Source organism: Clytia hemisphaerica, unplaced genomic scaffold, assembly GCF_902728285.1.
Source record: "Clytia hemisphaerica strain Z4C2 unplaced genomic scaffold, Clytia hemisphaerica genome assembly, whole genome shotgun sequence".
Classification (NCBI taxonomy): Eukaryota; Metazoa; Cnidaria; class Hydrozoa; order Leptothecata; family Clytiidae; genus Clytia; species Clytia hemisphaerica.
Genome location: NW_027103979.1, coordinates 703,920 through 725,585, shown reverse-complemented (window position 1 = coordinate 725,585; position 21,666 = coordinate 703,920). Strand labels below are relative to the sequence as shown.

General features: G+C 35.8%; 2 protein-coding genes across 3 annotated transcripts; one reads left to right on the top strand and one right to left on the bottom strand.

Annotated features, from left to right (window-relative positions):
• Positions 1–760: 760 nt before the first annotated feature.
• On the bottom strand, positions 761–20,682 carry LOC136810909 (glycosylphosphatidylinositol anchor attachment 1 protein-like). The gene is made up of 11 exons (XM_067067494.1): positions 20,545–20,682; positions 20,069–20,257; positions 19,459–19,540; positions 18,713–18,821; positions 18,116–18,256; positions 17,547–17,743; positions 16,612–16,814; positions 15,401–15,629; positions 8,924–9,120; positions 1,924–2,094; positions 761–1,107 (listed from the first exon to the last, which is right to left on the bottom strand). The coding sequence occupies exons 1-11, from the start codon at positions 20,616–20,618 to the stop codon at positions 849–851; spliced, it is 1,851 nt and encodes a 616-aa protein (XP_066923595.1). The 5' UTR covers positions 20,619–20,682; the 3' UTR covers positions 761–848.
• On the top strand, positions 6,223–11,316 carry LOC136810911 (uncharacterized). Of its 2 annotated transcripts, none has more exons than XM_067067496.1 (2): positions 6,223–6,311; positions 10,316–11,316. In XM_067067496.1, exon 2 carries the CDS (start codon positions 10,322–10,324, stop codon positions 11,231–11,233), a length of 912 nt encoding a protein of 303 aa, XP_066923597.1. In that variant the 5' UTR covers positions 6,223–6,311; positions 10,316–10,321; the 3' UTR covers positions 11,234–11,316. The 2 variants fall into 2 exon arrangements, with proteins under 2 accessions (XP_066923597.1, XP_066923596.1); XM_067067495.1 differs by having other exon boundaries at positions 6,232–6,315.
• Positions 20,683–21,666: the final 984 nt, after the last annotated feature.

The window sequence follows — 21,666 nt, the reverse complement described above, 5'->3', positions numbered from 1 at the left end:
AGTATATGTAGATTCCAAAATCAAAAAGTTTCCACGATATTATCGTGCAAGTAACGAGTAATTGGCGATTTTTTGCGTTTCCAGGCAAAATTGCAAGGCCTGGAAATTCATGATTTTTGGGGGGTCTTCAAATTAAAAAAAGGCCTATATCACATGATAGAGCTCTTCAAACTGAGCAAAAAAGTGTATTACACCAAAGTCCCAACTTCTCTAGATCAAAAGTTATGGGCCTATTTGTGGTCAAAAAGGTGTTTAATTTTGCATAAATTAATGCAGATTGTGGGGAAATTCCCTGTTTTCCATCAGTTTTTGACCACAAATAGGCCCATAACTTTTGATCTAGAGAAGTGTCATAAAAATGGGCTGTTCCATTAAAAAACCATAAGGGGGTATACAAACCTTTTCAAGTCAAAAAATAATTATTGAAAATGCGTGGATACCCCCTGGAAAATGGTAAAATTCCAAAAATTACCCTGGGAAAAGTTTTTTTCATACCTTAAAGTGAGGATGGACAAACTAAAATCAATCTTTTATCCCCTGGAAATTTTAGAATAGCTTTTGACCCCCCCTTGGAAAAATGGAAAAACACTTCCCTGTAAATTCTTCTCAGATTACCCTCTGGAAATGTTCGTCCACCCCCTGTATGAATTTAAAATGGAATTACCCAATCTCCTCTCATACACTGTTGCGTCCCTCTAGTCTAAACTACTGAATCCAAAAAGATTTTGAGACTGGATGGCTGGAGACTGGATACAATGTATAAAGAAAATTCAGTCATGTTGCTGTTGATAACGGTAAGATTGCTTAAAATCCTATCAAAATTAATTCAAATTCCCCTAAAAATCTTATCAAACAGGTGCTGACGTCAACATAAGCCACATAAGCAAAGCTATAAAAAAGACTTTCCAAGTCCATAACCCGATGCCATCATAATCTTGAATAAGGCTCATTTGCCATGACCAATCATTTAAAGAAAGTTCATACATTTTTTGTACGTTGGCAGGTTTTTCTTGCATTTGATCCAGATGAGCAAAAGATGAAGTTACAAGTAGGAATATAGGTGGCATTGATAAAATCAAAGTGATGAGGTGTATAAATTTGACCAACCTTAAAAAAGAGAAGAAAAAAAAAAATGAAAAATCAATTATTTTTTAGCCTCAAAAGTCTGTATTTCTTTATATGTTTAATTATAAGACTTGTGGTAGTACACGTTTCCAAACGGTCTGAAAGTTGAAGAATTTTATAAAAAATAGGACCTGGAATGTCTTTCTATGTTTCCCTTGTTTTCCCGGCACCAGATGTTACCCGGACATTTTCAGCTTTTCCAAATTAAAAGATTACGTAATTAAAAAAAAACAAATCTCATTTGTTCCTGGGTTTGAAACCACTGATTGGAGTCAATCTTGATAACATCAAATCTCTGAGAAGGGGCTCACATCAAACGACACCAGGGTATAATCCTATCGACCTTTAAAGCGTTAGGAGACTGGGTTCAAGTTTACCAGGAAGAATGAAGTCAAATTGTCTTAAGTCATTGCATTGACATTCTCATAAAACAAAGACATTCTCATAAAACAAAGACCTTTGACGTAATTCCTTGTAAATCCATTAACATAGGCTATTTTGAAGTCGCAAAGCGTAATGGGTAATCAGGACCTCTGCGCGCAAATGACGACTTACTTATTGGTCCAAAGTTTTGAAATTTTTTTAAGCTTATTGCGTCTAGCCAACAGAAAGCCGTTATGAGAGGCGTAATCAGTCCTGATTACCCATTATCCATTTCGACTGTGAAAGGGCCTATACTCCTCAAAAGCCGACCGTGCTGTTAAAGGTGTCCTTCAGTGACGTAAATAAAGCCTAGTTTACACGTGGACGAGGTTACATCTCGAAAAGTGTGCACTAGGGTAAAAAATTCATTCTCACCATTTCTGACTATCAGAAGTCATGATAACAGGGACGTAAAGAGCAGCGACGAAGAAAGCAGCAGGGAAATTGAAGATGGATGCAAGAATGATGAGAGTTGTGAGACCAATAGTAGTGCAGAAATGAAATGAGTGAATATCGTCTTTCTCTTTCAACCGACCACATGTCAATCTATAAACAAAATTATTAATTGCATGTAATCTCCTAGCAGATTCTGATTACTCCACGCTGGCACGTATATACTCTATAAAGGCCATGGCTGCTTAGGAGAATTTACGAAGTTGACGCATCGCTCTGATCTTTTTCATCCAAATTTGGGATGAATTTTAAATGAGTTTTTGAGCGCGATGATTGGCTAAAGCAAAAAATTGCACCAAACTGCATCAGAATCAAAAGCCAGTCATAAACAGAAACAAACATAAAAACACAGTTACTTTCGTTATTAAGAAAAAAGCCAAGCAGAATTGATTGTTTTGGCTAAAAACCAGTTCAAATCCTCATATTCGCCATACCCCTTTAAGTCAGATCCTCATATTGGCAGGATGGATGCTCTGTCACAAGGTTAAGTTGAACGGGACCTGTATTGTATTAAAGTCGTGGACCCCTGAAAATGCCAAAGTTTGACTAATGGTAGCACTACTCGATGAGGGTCAGTTTACAACATAATGATGCTATCAACTTAAAAAATAATGACCAGCATCTAGTTTGGGTACTATTGAATAAGTATCACTTTCTTTAAAAATGAAATCGAGAAACTTTCCCAACTTAAAAGCTCAGTGGCAAATACTCTTGTCTCCCGAATAGACGGGGGGTAGGAAAATTTTCTAAATTCTAATAAGCGGGGGGATGGAATAAGAGGGTAGTTTGAAGAGAGATTTTTTTCTAACTGGTATCAATTTCAACAACAAAAAAGAAACTTTAACAAATAAACACGTAAAATAAGAACCAATACTAACAAAAAGGAAAATTTTAACAAGTTTAAGGTCTATCTACACTGTAATAAAATATTGAATTATTCGAATTTAATTAGCGGGGGGGGGGGTGGTCTTAATAAGAGCGGGGGGGGATGGATTTTTTTGTCTCTTAACAATTAGCGGGGGGGGGGGGGGCGTCTATTCGGGAGACAAGAGTAACTGACTGAGAAGAGAGAGAAGAGAAGCTGACCCTCCGATATCATTGGATCGGGCCCTATCTCAGGATAGTTTCCTACCCCTAGATAGGGAAATCACAGCACTTACCAGACATTGTACTCTGTGCTCGCGACACATCGGAGCCGTGCTGTATCGATGATGATACTCGCACAGTACGGGAGAACCTTGCGTTCTCGCAGGTACTGAACATATGAGTACCATCACCACACCACATTCAATGTCCAGCATATCTCCCCATACTCTTGTATCAGAATGATGGTACCCTATTCCCCTCACATGGTATGGGTTGACCCGGTCCAAGGTACATTCACTTGCCAAGTGAATCGCAGCACCGAGTGGGAATCGAACCCTGACCTCCAGCACGAAAGTCAAGAACGATGACCACTACACTACTGCGCCTTTTTTTAAATAACTGACTTATTCACAGTGGGCCCAGAGGTGGAAATAGGGAAAAAACGAAAGTTAAAATTTTGCTTTAATAATATGATTTATGGAATCTTGAATAAATTTCTGATAAGATGCCAAAGTTTCAAGTCTGTATCTGATCTGTAACTCAAGTTATGTGGCTCCAAAGTTGACTGAAAACCACATTTTGATGAAAAATCAAAAAAAGTGAAAAATGCATATTTTTGAAGATTCTGATCTAAATTCAGCTTGTAAATCAGTTCTTTTGTGTGATAACCTTTAGAGACATTATATTCTAAAGGGAAATTGCTTAAAAGTAAGTATAAATATCCAAGAACGAGAAAAAATTCAAATTTTCAGTCAAAATTCTCATCACGAAAATGCTAGGTAACCACAAATGTCCAAATATCTCAAAACCGCTAAGTGTCACATATCAAAACCATATATGTTTTGAAAACTACAGACGCTAACCTTTCCAAAAATGCTGGAGTTTCGATGTGACACTTAGCGGTTTAAAAGTTCAAATTTTGCCTGCATTTTCCAAGCTACAAATCTCAATTTTCATGAAAAATCTCAAAAGAAAGTCAAAATTTGAAGTTTACTATTTTCTAACTCATGTAATGTGACCCTAGAGCTCTACTAATGCCTTAATAATACAAAAAATGTAAGAAATACTATCTTGTTGTTCTCCCACTCCCTATTTCCAAACTTTTGTCCTTTGGGCCCAGTGTGTTATTGGGGATAATGTTAGAACAGGTTATGGTTATTATGTGGCGCTGTAAAGTTTGCTGGTACAGTGGAGTCCCCGTAACTCGAACATGCTCGAGTTAAAGAGTAAGGTTGATAAGGCATTGTTAACTGAAGCGACAATTAAACTTGTTTTATTTAAGGAGATAATCTAGCTGTAGAGGTTCGAGTTATGGAGACTTTATTGTATCTTTATCAAGTTTTCATCCTATTAAAAAGAATCAACTCCGTTTTACAGCTTTGCGATTGGCTGAAGCGAAGCAATCTAGCGAGAAATCAAATGGTATCAGTCTTTTTGCTTTCATGAACCTTGGCAAGTCTTTTTATAACAGAGCTACTAAGAAGGTAGATGCAGTACTCGATGCAGTGATTTTCTTCTGATACGATGGGAGAGCTCCTTTAGAGCTTTTGCATATGGACCGCCGCCAACCCGCCTTCGGGATATAAGATAAGACCAAGGTCTGCTCTTTTAATTTATCCTCGCTTTCTTATAAATATCGTTCTTATCAAGAGGAGAGTATCATTTATCTTCTGGAAGATCTCTACGATCCATTGTTTATAAATTTCATGAATCGTTCTATATACTCTACCAAAGAACCAACCCCCTGTCGTCGTGTTACAAAATAAAATTTGATAATATCTTTCTATGTTATCTTGCTTTTTCTTTTTTAGAGCCAGAAGAATTTTGCCCCGTATCAAGTTATTGTCTAAAGGCTTTATCTGACACCCAGATGTAGAAATTTTCATAAGACACATACTGAAGCCCTGAAGGTCGGGGAAATTATCAACATCTGGAAGGTTTATATTGCGGTATTTTACGAGACTACGTCAAGGATTTTGCAGCGCGAGACCTGGACCCCAGCCGTCGTCATGGGGGATTGGTGGGTCTCTCCGAAATATCTTCACGCGCAAGGGTAGTTGAACCCGACTGGGGATGGGCAACATCAAGACCGACTAAAGTTCCTCTCCGGTGGGAAATTGACCCACTCCTTTGGAGCTTTAGCGTGGGCGACCGCCAATCCGCCATCGGGATATCAGAAAACTAAATACTTTAAATGTAAATAACTCGAAGAATTTTAATGAGTCTCATGTTGTTTTAATAATTTTTATTTTAGTGTTGAAAACAATTCAAGCTTTGAGTGAATTTATATAGAATTGTTCTTATAAAAATTTGAAAATAAATCTTGCAGTTAAAAGGACAGAAGGACTTCGATGGACGTGCTCAATGAACGGATAAAACTGGATAAAATATAGAATAATAACTTGTGATTAGGACATGCTTTATTGTTCACCTAAATAATGATAAAGTTCTTCGTCCCTTTTATTTGTCCCTTTGTAGTTTCATTTTTCAAAGTCTTAACTTGTCTTTCGAACATTTTATATATCAACAGTTACAACTTTTTTTATTGTTATTCATTTTATATTAGTAAGCTGCAGGTGGTTTTCTCTTTTTGAGGGGGAGAAAAATACAAAAAAATTCACTCTAGCTTTCTTTTGTTTTTCTTTTGTATTCTACATTTCTAATCTTCACTTTTTCTTTCTTCGTATTTTCCTTTTCTTTTTTTTTTACCCTCATACCATAATTAATAAAGTAAACCTTGACCTTACACAACCGACTACACCAAGACATAAAAAAAACCAGGGGGTCAGTACAGGATAAAAACAAACAAAGGAGAGATGAGAAATTTCATATAAAAAATGAAACAGGTAGTACAAAATTCAATTTCAAACAACCCACAAGTATAACAGATTATAGGATAGGTGTAAAACACCACGTCATTAGTAGCGCATCCGATAAGGGGGTAATTAAGGTGCGACGGGACCCCCAGTTGGATTACGAAATCCAAAAAACGTTGTCCTTTTTTTAGATACCTCTCTCTTTCCAATTCTTAATTTTGTGTTTCTTCTTTTTTTCCTCTTCTTTATTTTTTGAAACGAAGTAAAGAAAAGGGTAGTTTTGGGTTGTCGTGTAAAAGAGAACATATTTGAGACGTATTGATGCGTTCATTTTTGTTTAAAATGCGATTCCTGTTACCTGTGCCAAACTGAAGTTTTCTTCTATAGCATCCTACAGACTTTGAAAAAGTAGGTAAGTTTTAAAGAATTCTTTAATGTGAACAGCGAGCTGATCGTGGATAATTTTTACAATATGATGATTTCTAAGGTCCGTTTTAATTTACATATTAGTGAGGTTAAGTAAATCGGTAAAATCACGACGAGGAACGAAAATTTAACAGGCTAGTGAGTTTCAACCAATCAAATTTCGTATTTCCACTAGCCTATTACATTTTTCGTCCGTCGTCGTGATTATCCCGGTATACTTAACCTCACTATTGATTGCATAACAATAAACTTTTTCATAAATTTCGTCACGAACATCGCTTGCCCCGTTTTGAAATTATTGCCAATGTGATTAACTTCCAGCGGATTTTATTACAACTAATTTCTGTTCATAAAAAATCATTTAATGTCTCAAGAGACAAGGCCCGTGTTAATTTACATATTGATTGCATAACAATAAACTTTTTCATAAATTTCGTCACGAACATCGCTTGCCTCATTTTGAAATTATTACCAAGGTGATTAACTTCCAGCGGATTTTATTACAACTAATTTCTGTTCATAAAAAATCATTTAATGTCTCAAGGGACAAGGCCCGTGTTAATTTACATATTGATTGCATAACAATAAACTCTTTCATAAATTTCGTCACAAACATCGCTTGCCTCGTTTTGAAATTATTACCAAGGTGATCGTGATCAACTTCCAGCGGATTTTATTACAACTAATTTCTGTTCATAAAAAAACATTTAATGTCTCAAGGGACAAGATCACCATGGAAATTGGTTAAATAGGAAGGCAAGTGATGTTCATGACGTATTTTATGAAAAGATCTATCCATTCAAACAAATCCTAACGGGTCAAAAGTCTTGGACCACAGGCCGGCGACAAAGAATTAAAGTTGTATCAGTAGTTAAAATTGAAAGTTTTTAGCCTGTTATCCGGTAAAAGTCTGTGAAAATCTTACGCCACGAATCCAGCTCCGTCGTAAATATCTTTTTGCCAAGCTTTTGTAGCGTAGAAACTACGGCACCTTCATGGTTTTACGTTTTTCATTTGTCGAATTCGATTTTCATTACGCAAAATTATACTTGTTGTTGTTGCCAGTGAAGGACTGATTTGATTGATTTATGCCTTGATGATTTGTATGGTTTATGATTTCAAGCCTCACCTTTATCATATGATCATATTTATACAGTCAGGCCCGGCAGAAGCGGGGAGGCTGGGGATACTTCAGTCTCTCCCCTTTTGAGCAAATGAGATTTTTTTCTCAAATTCTTAGCAAATTTATCTCTTTTTGAGCCTTCAGCCTCCCCACTTTAACGGTTGTTCCGCTGAGCTTGCCAGTGACATATTTATGACGAATCAATAAATAGAGAGTAAGAGCTGTATTTAGGGAAAACTGATCAAAACATCGAGTTAAGTTTATGACTTCATACATGTTTTTTCTTTCATAAGAACATCCAAAATTTTGAAGCCTTCGGATGTTCTTAACTTTTTTAGTTTTAAGCCTAAAAATGTTCTTAACATGGTCTTATTTTGACCATTTTGTGAGTATTTTAGACCATTTTCCTAAGAAATAGGGTGTTTTTGAGTCCACAGAGCCTTAAAATGTAAGGTTGTAAATTTAAGCTGTTCTTAACATTTTGGCCAGCGAAGCCTTATGTTCTTATATATTTTGTTCTTATAAAAAACGTGTAGAAGGCTTACATTTCAATTCGGAACACCTCTTTTATCCAGTATTAGAATTATTTTATATCAAGGCTGGATAAACACTGGTTTTTGTAAAAAGAAAAACTGTTGATATTTGAAACGTCGTTTAAAACAGGTTCAAAAGAAGACATTCCCCACCTTCCCTCTTAATCTTGATTTTAGAATAGTAAAAAAGTGAATGAAATATCGAGAGAACTATAATCCACCTCCCAATTATTTTGTTTCGCACACAGATATCATTTAACGAACACTAGATAGGATCTTTCTCGATCACTACTGGCTCTAAAGCGCCGTCTTTTATCAAGTTTTTACTAGCAGCATCTTTGAAAGTTTCAAGTCATTGAAGTTAAAAATATTCTCCTCTGCTCATTTTGCTTCAAGACCCACTGCCAGGAAAAGAAAGAAAGCTCCATCTTCTGTCTTACTATGGATGTCTGTGATTTTACTCCCAAGTCCAGTAACTCGAGAAATGAAAATTCATTAGACAGTTTCAAAAGCGAGAACATAATTTTCAAACCTTAACATCGTTAAAAAAGGAAGGGGTTTCCTTTCCCCATTGATATCAACGAGAGGTTGTTATGATATCCATTTTTGTTGTTTGTAACCGTGGATTGATTTTGAATGTCTGAACCGACGCAAGTTTAACCCAATTTAAACACACCTTAGAAGATATTATATTTTATGATATAGAAAGAAAAACCTCTATGCTGACAAGGCAGAAAAAACAATAGAATTTCTCAACATTTGTGCTTACTTGAAAGATCACCCCCGGTTCAACTTTTTCAATTCAGAAAACTGAAACAGTGTTTTAAACAGGGATAAACTATCAGACAGGTCGACAGACAGATCGACAGACAGACAGACAGTAAGATATCGTCAGCTTTTTTGTCAAAAGAAACCAAAATAAGAATAAAAATACGTACCTCATAAAGACAGCACCAAGGACGCAATTCACGATAAAAGAGATCAAAGTCAACTCATCTTTACCAACCAAAGGGTCTTTCAGTTTCGATAAATATTCTTCCCTATGTATGAAGGAATAGTGGATGGCCCATGACGTACCAAATGCCACTATCAATCTTTGGAAGACTCTGATATTGCCAAGTTTAGATAATGACACCTGTAGATAAATAGAGAAAAGAAGAAATTACATAAAAGTCTCTTTAATTCGAACCTCTATTATTCGAATCTCTTTGTAATTCGAACTAAAATACTTGTCCCCTTTAACTGGAAAGTTGTTTAAAGCACTTTCTGTTATTCGAATCTTTTTCTAATTTGAATTAAATTCTTGGTCCCTTGAAGATCAAATTAACCCTTTGTGTCCTTCTTTTTTAAGTTGAAATCTTTCTAACTTTTTTTTTGAAACTCAAAACTTTAAATTGCCATAAAAGCTTGTAGCTTTTGATTTAGAAGATGGTTTTGGTACCATTGGAAAGCTTTTTTTTATACTCTTTCTAAAAGCATTTTAAATCAAGTGGTCAGGAGCTATGGCCTCAAGTCTGAGACTCAGTATTTTGGCTTGTTTTGGACGCATATACGCGTCCCTCGTGGTCTAAGGGTTAAAGAGAGATATTTATTGCTTGCTGATTAAGCGATATCAAAAAACAAACCAGAGCATTTTTTGCTAGATAAGAAAAACGAGGAAAATCTTTTCCTTGATATAGACCATATATCTGCACTTTCTCAATGGATAGAGGTAATCGTTATTTCATGAAACGTCATGAAACACAATGACTGTAGGCCATGGTCAGCCCCCCTTAAAATTTGTTGTGATATAAAAGGTTATTAATTTCAAAAAGATTATGTTACATCATTCATTCATTCATTCAACATCATTATGTTCCTGGTAATTTCCCGTGTATGTTTTTTAGTTCTTAAATATTTCAGGCAAAAATATAAGGCAGATGTATTTCTAGTTAAAGAGTGAAAAACCTCAAGTTGGTTTTCAATTTACAATAACACAAGTAGTGACTCTCTATTTTCTTGCCAAAGGAAGGAAGGAAAAATCGACATTGGTTGAATATTGTAAAAAAACAAGATTTTTGAAACGCTTTTTTCAATTGAACTGTGCCTTTCATTGTATAGATATTTGATTTGATTTGAAGTTCAAGCACATAGACGGACATTTCAGAAAAAAATCTAAATAAAACTTCCAGGGAAAATGGACAATACGTTTAACAATTTGGTCCAGATTCTAGATACTTTATTAAATTTTGCTGAATTCTAGGACGTCTGCGATGAAAATTTCTGAACAACTAAATGTGGATTTAACCTGATTTATCCAAACTCAGAATTTTCCTTTTCTTTATTCGAAGGTTTAGATGACAACGAAAATGCATTCACTTCCGTATGATGGAAGCTCTATCACAACGAATAAAGCAACCATTCACCGGTCAAAACCTGCTATAGCGCCCATCCGACGTGACTTTGATAACAATGGGCGAATTGTGAGGAAATCTTCAAAATGTGACATATTCTTACCGCCCATACATAAACCGCTCATGCCGACAACTTTAGCCAATCTGGAAACAGCTAAAAATTGGTCGAACACAACGAAAGAGTTAATTTCTCAAGAATGGGATAAACTACAACGTATCAAGCAGCGCGGTACGCTAGCTCCGAAATACTCCGTTCTTCCCCCTATTAATAATAAGAGCAAAAACATATCGACTTTTAACAGCAATACCGGTGATACATTGGGCTTCACCGCAGATGGGTTAAGTAGCAAAGGAGAAACTATAACCGCGAACAGCTTACGACAAATGTTACAAGCTACGGAGAACGGGGGTGAAGAGTTGTCAACGAATTCCGATAAAGAAATCAAGCACCGGCGCTCTAGTAAACGAAATAAAAGACGTTCCAAAGATATCGATGCGAATAATGGGGAATTTAGCACAGACACGGTCCAACTACCGAAAATCAACGAACAGAACAAAGCCAATATGACTATAATTGAAACTGAAGAGGATGATGAGCAAAGAACTGTAAAAGCCAAAGAGGAAGCCAAGAAAAAGGAAGTCGTTTTACCCAAAATACCGTCACCAAGCTTGAGTAAAAGTAAAAATGCGCATAAAATCGAAGAAAGGTATAGCACGGATATGATTGAATGGGCGAGATTTAAGGGCCGTCGACATGCTATTTGCTATGAAATGGACCCACTTTTCCGTGAGTTGACGTCAATTATCAAGTATAATCTGCTTGTACAACACCTTGAAGATATATGGATGTGTTAAAATATGTTTATGATAAAGTAACGTACGAAGAAGATATACCGTAATTACCTATAACAATCCAAAAGTTCACTGAACAATCAAACGCGAAAAGATGAAAAAAAGGCTGTGCCACAGCACTTATCCGAATATTTGCGATTTTGGAACCTTTGATTGTTAGGGGAGCTTTTGGATTGCTATAGGTAAGTACGGTAACAATGAATGGCTTTCCGGCTCAGATTTCCGTGCATAAATGGAAGCTTGAACGATTGAATGGGTGAATGAACGAATGAGTGAATGGATGGGTGAATGAATGAATGAATAAATGGTTATATGACACCGAAAGAAAGAACAAATTCATTTTCATGCTAAAGATATCTTCACTTGACGTGACTAACCAATACCGAATTATTTTGTAGGGTTGGGATTTTTTGCCCAATTGGATTCTTCGGACAAACAGTATTGTTAAAAAATTAAACAGCCTGTATGCAGCGAGCAAGTTAACATAACTTCAAATTCAACTCATTTAGTGATTTTTCGAAAAAAATCAGGAAAATCAATGATCAGTTGATTGTTCAAACAAAAAAAAGATAAGAGATATCCCCGGGGGGGGGGGGGGGTACTAGGGTTGCGAGCTGACGGGGGGGGGTTGCCGCCCGACTTTCGAACTTTGGACCCTTACCGGGACTAAAAAAGAGAAAACCAAGGAAAATTTTGTGAATTTTACGACCCTAAGCGGGACTAATTTGACCAATTTTGACCAAATTTCGATCTTTCAGGGGGGTAAAAAGTTGAAATTTTCCTATTTTCCGACCCTTAGTGGGACTGAAATTTAATTTTCTGATTTTTCCGACCCTTAGCGGGACTTTGGAAGTCCAAAAAGGGTACCCTTAAGGGCGGCACATACCGTACCCTCCATTTGCCTAAGTACCCCCCCCCCGGGGAGATATCCTAGATGGGAAGTCTATATTTCTCCCTGTCCAGTCTAACCAAAACCTTGCTGATTTCCAAGTTTCTATGTTGTAAAATTTCCGGAAAATGGGAAGAATTTTTAAAGTACATTTTATTTATTATTTTGTAACATACTTAAAACAGGGTGGCCAGCGATTTTAGTCATTGAAAATCAAGTATATTCAAGTACTTTTTGGAGCATTTTTGATAATTTTCAAGTATATCTTTTGCTATTTTCAAGTATATGAAGGTGCAAAATTCAAGTACATTCAAGTATATTTTGAACTTTACGTATGGTGCTTCGTTAGAATAGGGATATCCGGAGCCTCAATTTGCCCGAAATTTTATGGGCTTCCCTTTCTCATGGAGGTATAAAGAAACAGGAGAAGTATGCTATTGTAACCATGCTCGCCCTACGATTAAAAAAATTACGAGGTATGCATGCTCATAATCTCCTATATCGTGCATTTTTAATGAGCTCTTTTGTTGATAGGTGAAATCTTATTGGCTAACTTAAGTGTTGGAAATAAGATGAGACGAGATTCATTGTTTCTGACATTGGTGTAAGAAAATATTTGGACTAGAAAAGGGCCTGTAAACTTTGCAATCCTTCATCAAATGACAAGATTTTTCGATCGACATTTTCTTCAAGGTGAACCCTATTGCTTAATACGTTCCTCCAAAATTCTCCAGCGACTTTTTGTCTACAAATTGGGTCTGAAATTGTGTGTGCTTATAAATAACTTTTTATTTTCTGGCTAGAGAAAATATCTTTTCAAAACAAAATTTAATGGATGCCAAAATTGAACGCAAACTTATTTCGTGGAGCTAAATTTTATTTTATTCTCGTATATTAGAAGGCTAGAAATCTTCGATGCTGATAGTAAGAATGTTCAGAACAGACTTGAGTTCTACTAAAAAGTCGTATTTCGTCGGGCGAGCCTAGAATTTCTTTTGATTTATTACATAAAAGAAATCAAAAGACTTTAACGACCAATTACCCACAAATTCATCTCCTGTCTTTCTTTATACCTCTATGCCTTTCTTAAGAATATTATGACAAAATTGTGTGCACAAAATAATGTCACTGATGCCAGAATTATTTTGACATTTTCTCAAATCAAACAACAGATCAAAATGTGCTCTAGAAACTAGTGGATTTATGACACCATGGCGTACTACAGCGGTTGTTTAATTTCAAGAATTTTATTACTAACAGCTTACACAGCAAGGTTGTCAAATCAGAAGAAAAATAGACTGCGAGCGAAGTGGGTAGAGTTTCTTTTATTGCAATTCTAAGTAGTAGGAAGAAATTTCTGAAAAATTGACATTTTCCCAATTTTCAACTTCTTATTTCTAGAATCATTTCCCTATGGCTCACTGCTCCCAGAAGGTTTATTTTCTAGCAAGAGTTTTTAACATAGAAAATTGGCGTAGCACTTTTCATGTCACTACCTTTCAAACTTTTCAAAAATACCACCATCAATTTTAGATAGGTCAAGTGTCCTGATATTAGTGGGTTTCATGATTACTTGGAGGACCCACCATGGTTGGGTCCGACAAAGAAAATTTTGAAAAATAGGGATTCAAAGATTGGCTAAAACCATCAATTTCAAGGGACTCTAGAAAGAAATTTCCTGACTATTCCCTGACTTTTGAAGAATTTTACAAAAATTCCCTGGCTTTTCCATGTTTTCCCTGACTTTTTCTAAAAATAGCCCTTTTTCCAGGTTTTCCCTGACCGCTTTAGCATTAGCCTGCACAATTCATTTACCATGGGCTCCATTTTTCAGCAGTAGCTTGATTTGCAAATATCAGATATCCATTTGGCAGAGAAAGAGTGGAAATGTGCACATTGGATATATTCTTTCAATACATGCTCCAAAGGCTAGATTTTTGAAATTCTCAATGAGGGTTATCTTGCAGTAAATAACTTGAGCTGAAGAATATCTAAGATTCTGCTTTTACTTTTTTTCATTTTTTGTATGCCCATTAAGGTTCATTTGAAAAAAAAAGCCATATCAAATAGGTTAAGTGAATAAGACCAACCAAGAATGTCTAACCTTACAAATAGGGTACAATACATTGTTATCAGGAGGACCCACCATGGTTGGGTCCGAATAGAAAATTTTGGAAAATTTATACTTCAAAACAGCCTGTAAGAGCCCTGAAAATAGAAGATTTGATTGAAAAAAGAAATTCAAGTATTTTCAAGTATTCCAATTTATCATTTTCAAGTATATACTGGAAAAATGGGCATTTTTTCAAAAACTCCAGTATAATCAAGTACCAATATTTTTTTCCAGTATATTCAAGTATTTTCAAGTATTTCCAGTATCGCTGGCCACCCTGTAAAACATTTATTTATATGCATTTTGTTGTACATATCAAATTTCTAACTATATGGGTGTAAAAATAACTGTGAACAAGTCAAATTTTATTCCTTCAATTCTAATATATTATCAGTTCATTCATTCCATTTTATATCCATACAGGTGGTGGACGAACATTTCCAGGGGGTAATCGGAGAAGAAATTCCAGTGGGTATTTTTTCATTTTTCCAGTAGGTCAAAGGCTATTCTAAAATTTCCAGGGGGTAATAGACTAATTTTTGTTCGTCCACCCTTACTTTTACAGTATGAAAAGTATGAAATTAATTTGACTTCTTTTGCAAATTTGATCCCATATCTGGTAGTATTTTAAAAGAAATGAGAAAAATTACCAAGGTAATCGCAAAAGAGGAGAAAAGTGATAAATTGACTTATCTAATCTTTTAAGGAACATTGAACATTGATTATAAAATTGAAGTCATTACATGAAAGCCGAGTGACTTTCTTTTTCAGTTAGAAAAGGCAAACAACTATGCAAAAACTAAATCTTTGTAACTTTTTAACATACATCACTTGCAACCTATAAGCTGTTGTAAAAGCGATCCTAATGCCAGAAGTGATTGTAGGGTGCATATCTTGAATAAACAGTGATCAAGGAAAGGGTTTTCGTCTGAGATAGGAAATGGAATTTGCACCAGTTTACACAGCAAATTAGCACATATTCTTGAAACTTTGGGGACTCTGGTGACAACAGCAGTCTATGCTCGCTTACCCGAGCCGCACTGATGAGTCCTGGGAAGGACGAAACACGTGTCTGCGGATAGATGTAAATTTGAGGCCGAAAATATTTTTTATAAACTTCAATGAGACGGAAAAACTTTAAACACTGTATAAAACATTCTCGACTTACGACTTTTTGAATGGTTATCTGTTGGTCAGTTTCCTCTGCATCAAGTTGAAAGAGTGAAATCCACGACTGTAGGAGACACACCAATAAGGGAAAGACAAGACACGCCAGGGGTGGAATGTAGAGACCGATAGAGATGTAACGATTAGTGTTGGGTAGTAGATACATGAAAAACGATTGGTGAATGTGTTCCAACAGATTGTTTATACTTCGGAATACGCCTTCAATATACCTACAACAAAATTCAGGAAAAGTGGTTTTAAATGGTAGGAAGGACTTATCAGACTGTAAAAAATTCATACAAGGGCTCTTCCAGCCCTTGGAAGAGCCCTTTTTGGGGGTAATTGTGCTCGGTTTGAGGGTTATTTTGAGGGTTATTTTGAATGTCCTAGGGGTCAACTGATGCTTGTCCGGGGGTCAAAATTGACAATGTCCAGGGGTAAATTTCTAAAAAATGTTATATCCTCCACCCCCCCATATTCAAATTTTTTTCTGTAAAAGCTTAAGGGTTTTACATGCATTTCGTATGACTATTTGAATGTGAAAAGGATCTCAGCAAAACCGGTAATATAAATAAACGGCAACCTCGAAAATTCCGGTTGACATGGTACCGCACTCTAGTTTAATATTGATAGTGCTCTCAGTATGGACTCTGATATTGAAATTGTTTTCATAATACACATTTTTTTTAAATTATGTGAAAATGAATAAGACACAGACCATATTGATGATATGTCACGTAGTACAGTTGAACCTGGCTAATATTCGAGATAAATCTAGGGGGACGGTATAAAGCAAAGTTGACATGTCTCCAAAATCACCGTCCACTTTGCTCGACGACGGTAAAAACACCAAGATACCGTCGTCTATTTAGGTGAGCACAGGCGATATAGAGCCGTGTATCAATTATCGACTTTGTTTTGTATCATTTCACTTACCGTCGCCCTCGATATCCTCCGATACATAAACTCGGTAATAAGAACCCGGGAACGGGGAATCTCAATTGCTTCAAACTACACGGTGATTCGAAGGAGCTATTTTGAGGCGGTTTCTGATTCATGTGGACTAACGGTTTTTTAGTTAATGGAGAAAAAAATTGAATAACAGAAGGAAAAATTTTCAGTTTTAATTGGACTTTGGCTTAAGGGGATATAATTCTAAAATTACAAATATATTGATGCAAAATTCAATTCAAAATTCAAAGGGAAACATACCTTCCAATCGATTCAAAATCTACAGGGTAATTGCGACCAATGTTTGGATTTGAAGAGATCCCTTTCAAAGTGTAAGCTTCGATACGATACTTGTAAAACAAGCCGTGATTACCATACGGGATACCACTGATTTGCCAAGACATTGTCCGCATTAGTGTGTCCAAGCTTCGTTTAAAGTCGTGCGGTGCCACATATAACGAGTTCTATGTTAGAATAAAATATGATTGATCGTCCTCTCTCTTGGCTACACGCATTCCCCTGTGCAGCCCTTGTGATATTTTTTGATATAGGGGATGCACATCGTGTATAATATTCCCGTCCGAGAGTTACCCCCGTCTTTGTGTTTTTGAGTTTAAGAGACTTGATTAGCTTGATTAGTAAGTTTTATATGAAAGATCTTAAAGTTTCATTAGAGTTGAATTTAAAATTTGAATGGGTAAAATGGTTAATACAATCATTGGATTTCTAAACCTTTTTGAGAAAATTGAAACAGTTAACACCAAATTTGGGGAAACTCTCGGACAGGAAATTTATACACGATTAGCATCCCCTATATCAAAACATACAGAGGTGAGGCGTGCAGCCTTTACTCTCTGATACCTTTTTTGATGTTTGGGATATTTTTCAATTGTACAATTGTATTAATAATACAGATCTCAATCATAACACTGCTTATTCATACACACATTTTGATTTCGGAATCAGAGAGGAAAAGTGTCGAGTACAATGCAAATAGTTTCGCTAAATAAGTTTGGGTAGCCAAATGGGATATTCTAAGCCAAAGTCGGGAGTCCAGACACTTCATAGTGCAGAACTAAAGGTATTCTATTCATATTGGTTTGTTTGGTTTCACGATCATTTTAAACCAACAAAATGCCTTTATTTCGTTTGGAAATATACTTTGTGTCGATGAACGGCTGGTAACGTAGACTTACTTGAAACTCTAGCTTGACAGGAACACTTTCATAATTTGCGATTCGCACCAATAGATGAACGAGATCAAGATTTGGTTGCATACCGTTCATACCATGGATAGAGATGTCGAAATATAAAACATTCTCTGATTCCAAGTCTACCGTTAAAGCTGCTTGGATTGAACCAGCATGTCCTTCCAGCCTCTCTGATCGGACATCTAAAAAAGTATTTTTTTAAAACCCGTGGTCAATTTCCAATACAAGGTACACCGCGATCTTGAATGTTGCATAAAAAGCAATATACATTTTAGTAGCCCGTCTAATGATTATTTGAATTACATCAGGCCAAAATAATAAGACAAATTTTGCTTCCGTAAACGCGGTCAGGCGCATGCCACTTTATTATTTAATCTACCACCCTAAACTCGATCCAATACTTTTTTTACACTTTTTTCTAGTGTCTTTAACTTTGGGTGCGAAAAAAGACTGGGACGGTTTTAGGATGGTAAAAAAGACAAAAAAAATGCCCGCGCGGAAATTGGCGGCTACGGTGTATACAACGAGAAGTACTTCTATCAAAATCAACAGACCTGTTTGTTCATCTTCAAAGTAGCCTTGAAGCCAAGCTTTCATTCCATATACGTTATGTTCAGTCAGTAAGAACACGATATCTTTTGCCCAATACGTTTGGAGATGAAAAAACTTTGCCAGTGATAACATCAATGAAATACCTATAAAAATAAACTATAATTTATTACAGCGATTTCGAAAAAAAAACTAATCAATTTGTTTGTTTTCACACGAGTGGTTTGGAGCGACGATATCTCTTATCATTCAGACCATGAAACTATCTAAAGTCTTTAAAACCAAGATATAGGTGTGCTGGTATGTCAACTTAGATGAACTGAGAAAGCCCAAGGAAGTAATGGTATAATAGTTCTTTAGAAGTTAAAAGTTGATGTTATCCTTAATTGAAGAAGGGGAAGTTATATTTGTTCACACAAATCTTTCATCTGGCAAGCAAAGGCAAGTCCAAGGACCTCCTTTCGACTCAATAATACAGACGTCCCTTCGACTCAATGGTGCGGCGACCAGACGAAATGAAGAGCGATGCTATCAAACTTCCCTAGTAAGATCTTGATTAGTCCCGAGTTAATTTACAAATCAACTTAAAAACATAAACAAACCAGCTGTTGAATTGCATCCACCATGGTTAGGGATATTCAAAACAATGGATTCAACACCAGACGCTCGTGGTGAGCGGTAGATACCGTAAATATTAGTACCATTCAAACCCTGGTGGTAAAAGAGGGAGTTAGTATCATTAATTGTTAACTGGTTTCTTTTTCGAAGCGGGCTACACAGCTTTTTGCGAAATGCAATTGGTTCTTTTCGCATGACGACGGGCCTACATTGCACAGAGTTGCCCCCACATTTATCCGACGCTCAATGCCAGGCAGTGGTCATTGCATTGACCGGTTGAATAATACACATATCGTCGCATCAAAATAAAAAAAGCTTTAAGTCCATTTTTTGGAAAATTGAGTTATGACCGTACCGATGCTTTACACTTTTTGGCTTGCAACCTAAATTGGCCCAATTCTAAGCTTTTAAAAAAATAAAGAATTTTTTCACTTTATTTTCAGGGTAAAAAAGCCTTCTTAAGTCACATCAGTTTAGGGCAAAGCGTGAAAACCATTTTGGACTTTTTTATCACAAAAATATTTCAAATGTTAATGGATTTTCAGGATTTAAAGAAAAATAATTTAAAGTCGATTTTCTCAAAACAACAAAAAAGGACTTATAGTTTTTTTATTTTGATGTGACGATTATGACCCATGTAAATTCCAACTTCTAGTTGATTGGTGTATTGACGAAGAACCAGCTAATATTAACACATGTTTAGACATAGGGGATGGTAAAAACTCCATACCTTTGATTGAACGTAGAAATTTTGTGTATAAACATCAAGATTTAATTTCAAGAGATCCTCTTTGATTTTTTCCCTGACAGCACTGAAAATTGAAAAGGGATCAGTAGTGTCAGATTATTCTGATTGTAACACGTGAGATCGCAAATTCTTTAAGAGAGCCTGAGACCATGTTCGCACGTGACGGTTCCGTTTCGCTCCGAAATGAAATGAAGCCATTCTATTGGTGATATTCAAGTTTTACGTCACTTCTAACCAATAGAATGTCTTCATTCCGTTTCGGAGTGAAACGGAACCGTCACGTGCGAACATGGTCTGAATGATTGTTACTTTCTGATGAAGAAATTCCAACGAACAAAGCAAAAGGAATACAATGATACATTTTCACAACACTCTTATTCGGTTCTTATTTTACATTTTAGGGCAAAATTGAAATGTACTAGGTCTTTAACAATGTCTTATCCTTAAAATTCAATCATGTATTAGGCTCAGCTTTGCTCTTACTTTTTGACACTTTTGAGCCTCACTGTTCAGAAAACATTGTTCTTATAAAAAAAAGAGTGAAAAAATAATCGCAAAAAGATGTTATGTTATCAAGATATATGAAACCAACCTGTTTTGTTGATCATTTTGACATATTTGTTGAAGGTTTCTAAGGGTTTTATAAAATCTGTTGGTGTTTGAAAAGTACGTTTGTGCCATTCCAGGTAAAAGTTGGTTTTCGGAGAAGTAGTTCTTTGCATTTAGTTCAATATTTGCCAGCAAAGCCATCCAAATGATGCCAACTAGAAACCCAATAACACTGAAACATAAATTAATATTGCATTTAGAGAAATCATTGTTTGAAAATCGTAGATTTGCTGTAACAGTGTATAAGAGCATTTTTATAGTTTCTATTGTGCCACCTGATACTTTAATTGTAACTGTTTTTAAGAGGGGGTTCAAGAATTTTAAACATCATCCGATCATTTTATGTTTTCTATAATTTTCCTTTCTAAAATTTTTTAAGATTGTGTTACGCAGTGTTATGTTACAGACGTATGAAAGAACTTGCTTGGAAGGAGATTAATTTCTTAGAAACGATCTTACCTTAAACTCCCTCCGTATTTCATGATACTTAGAATGACTCTCTTTCGCCCTGTTGTGTCGGTTAACAATCCCATTGTAAAAGTTCTTTTATAAATTATTCAGAAATTATGTTAGTTGCTTTCATTTTTTTTATCTAGAAATAAAGAAATAGAAACAAACAAGCAACATGCTGAATGGACCTACCTGATGATGAAAGCTAGATAATAAGGCAATAAGGAGAAAAATTAAAAGAATCAGTCAGACGATATAGCGTTTTGCGAAAATGCATAAAACATTAAATTTTATCATTGATTGTTGATAGGGGAAGAGGGAAGGGGAGTAAAATCAATTTTTTTGAAAATTGAAACATGCTTGATGGTGGGCGTTGCTATTAATAATGTTTTTGAATGAAAAAACAACCAATTGTAAGGAAAAAGTCAAATGAAAATCTAGAAAAACGGCGATTTCCAGCATATTTCAGGCATTTTTCGCCGGAAAAAATTTTTCTCAAAAATCGGACTCGGCCATGTTTTGAGCATTGTTAATACGCATCTTCGAGCAAAAAATCAGAAAAAACTAATGATGAAATCTCGAGAAAATGCCGAAAAACCAGTGTTTCCGGCATATTTCCGGCATTTGCGGCCAGAAATGAATTTTTTTCAAAAATCGGGCTCCGTCACAATTTAGGTATTGACATTTTGCATCAGTGTGCAAAATTTCATGAAAAAATGTAAAGTACAGCTCAAGAAGTTCAAGAAATACTGTTTTTCCAGCGAAAATCGGCTGTTCCGGCGATTTTTAGAAAGTTCCGGCTTCAAAAATCAATTTTATTGAAAATTGAAACATGCTTGATGGTGGGCATTGCTATTAATAATGTTTTTGAATGAAAAAAAACAACCAATTATATGGAAAAAGTCCAATGAAAATCAGAAAAAAACGGCGATTTCCGGCATATTTCCGGCATTTTCGGCCGGAAAAAATTTTTTCTCAAAAAACGGACTAGGCCATGTTTTGGGCATTGTTAATACGCATCTTTGAGCAAAAAATCAGAAAAAAACTAATGATGATGAAATCTCGAGAAAATGCCGAAAAACCAGTTTTTCCGGCATATTTCCGCCATTTTTGGCCGGAAAAAATTTTTTT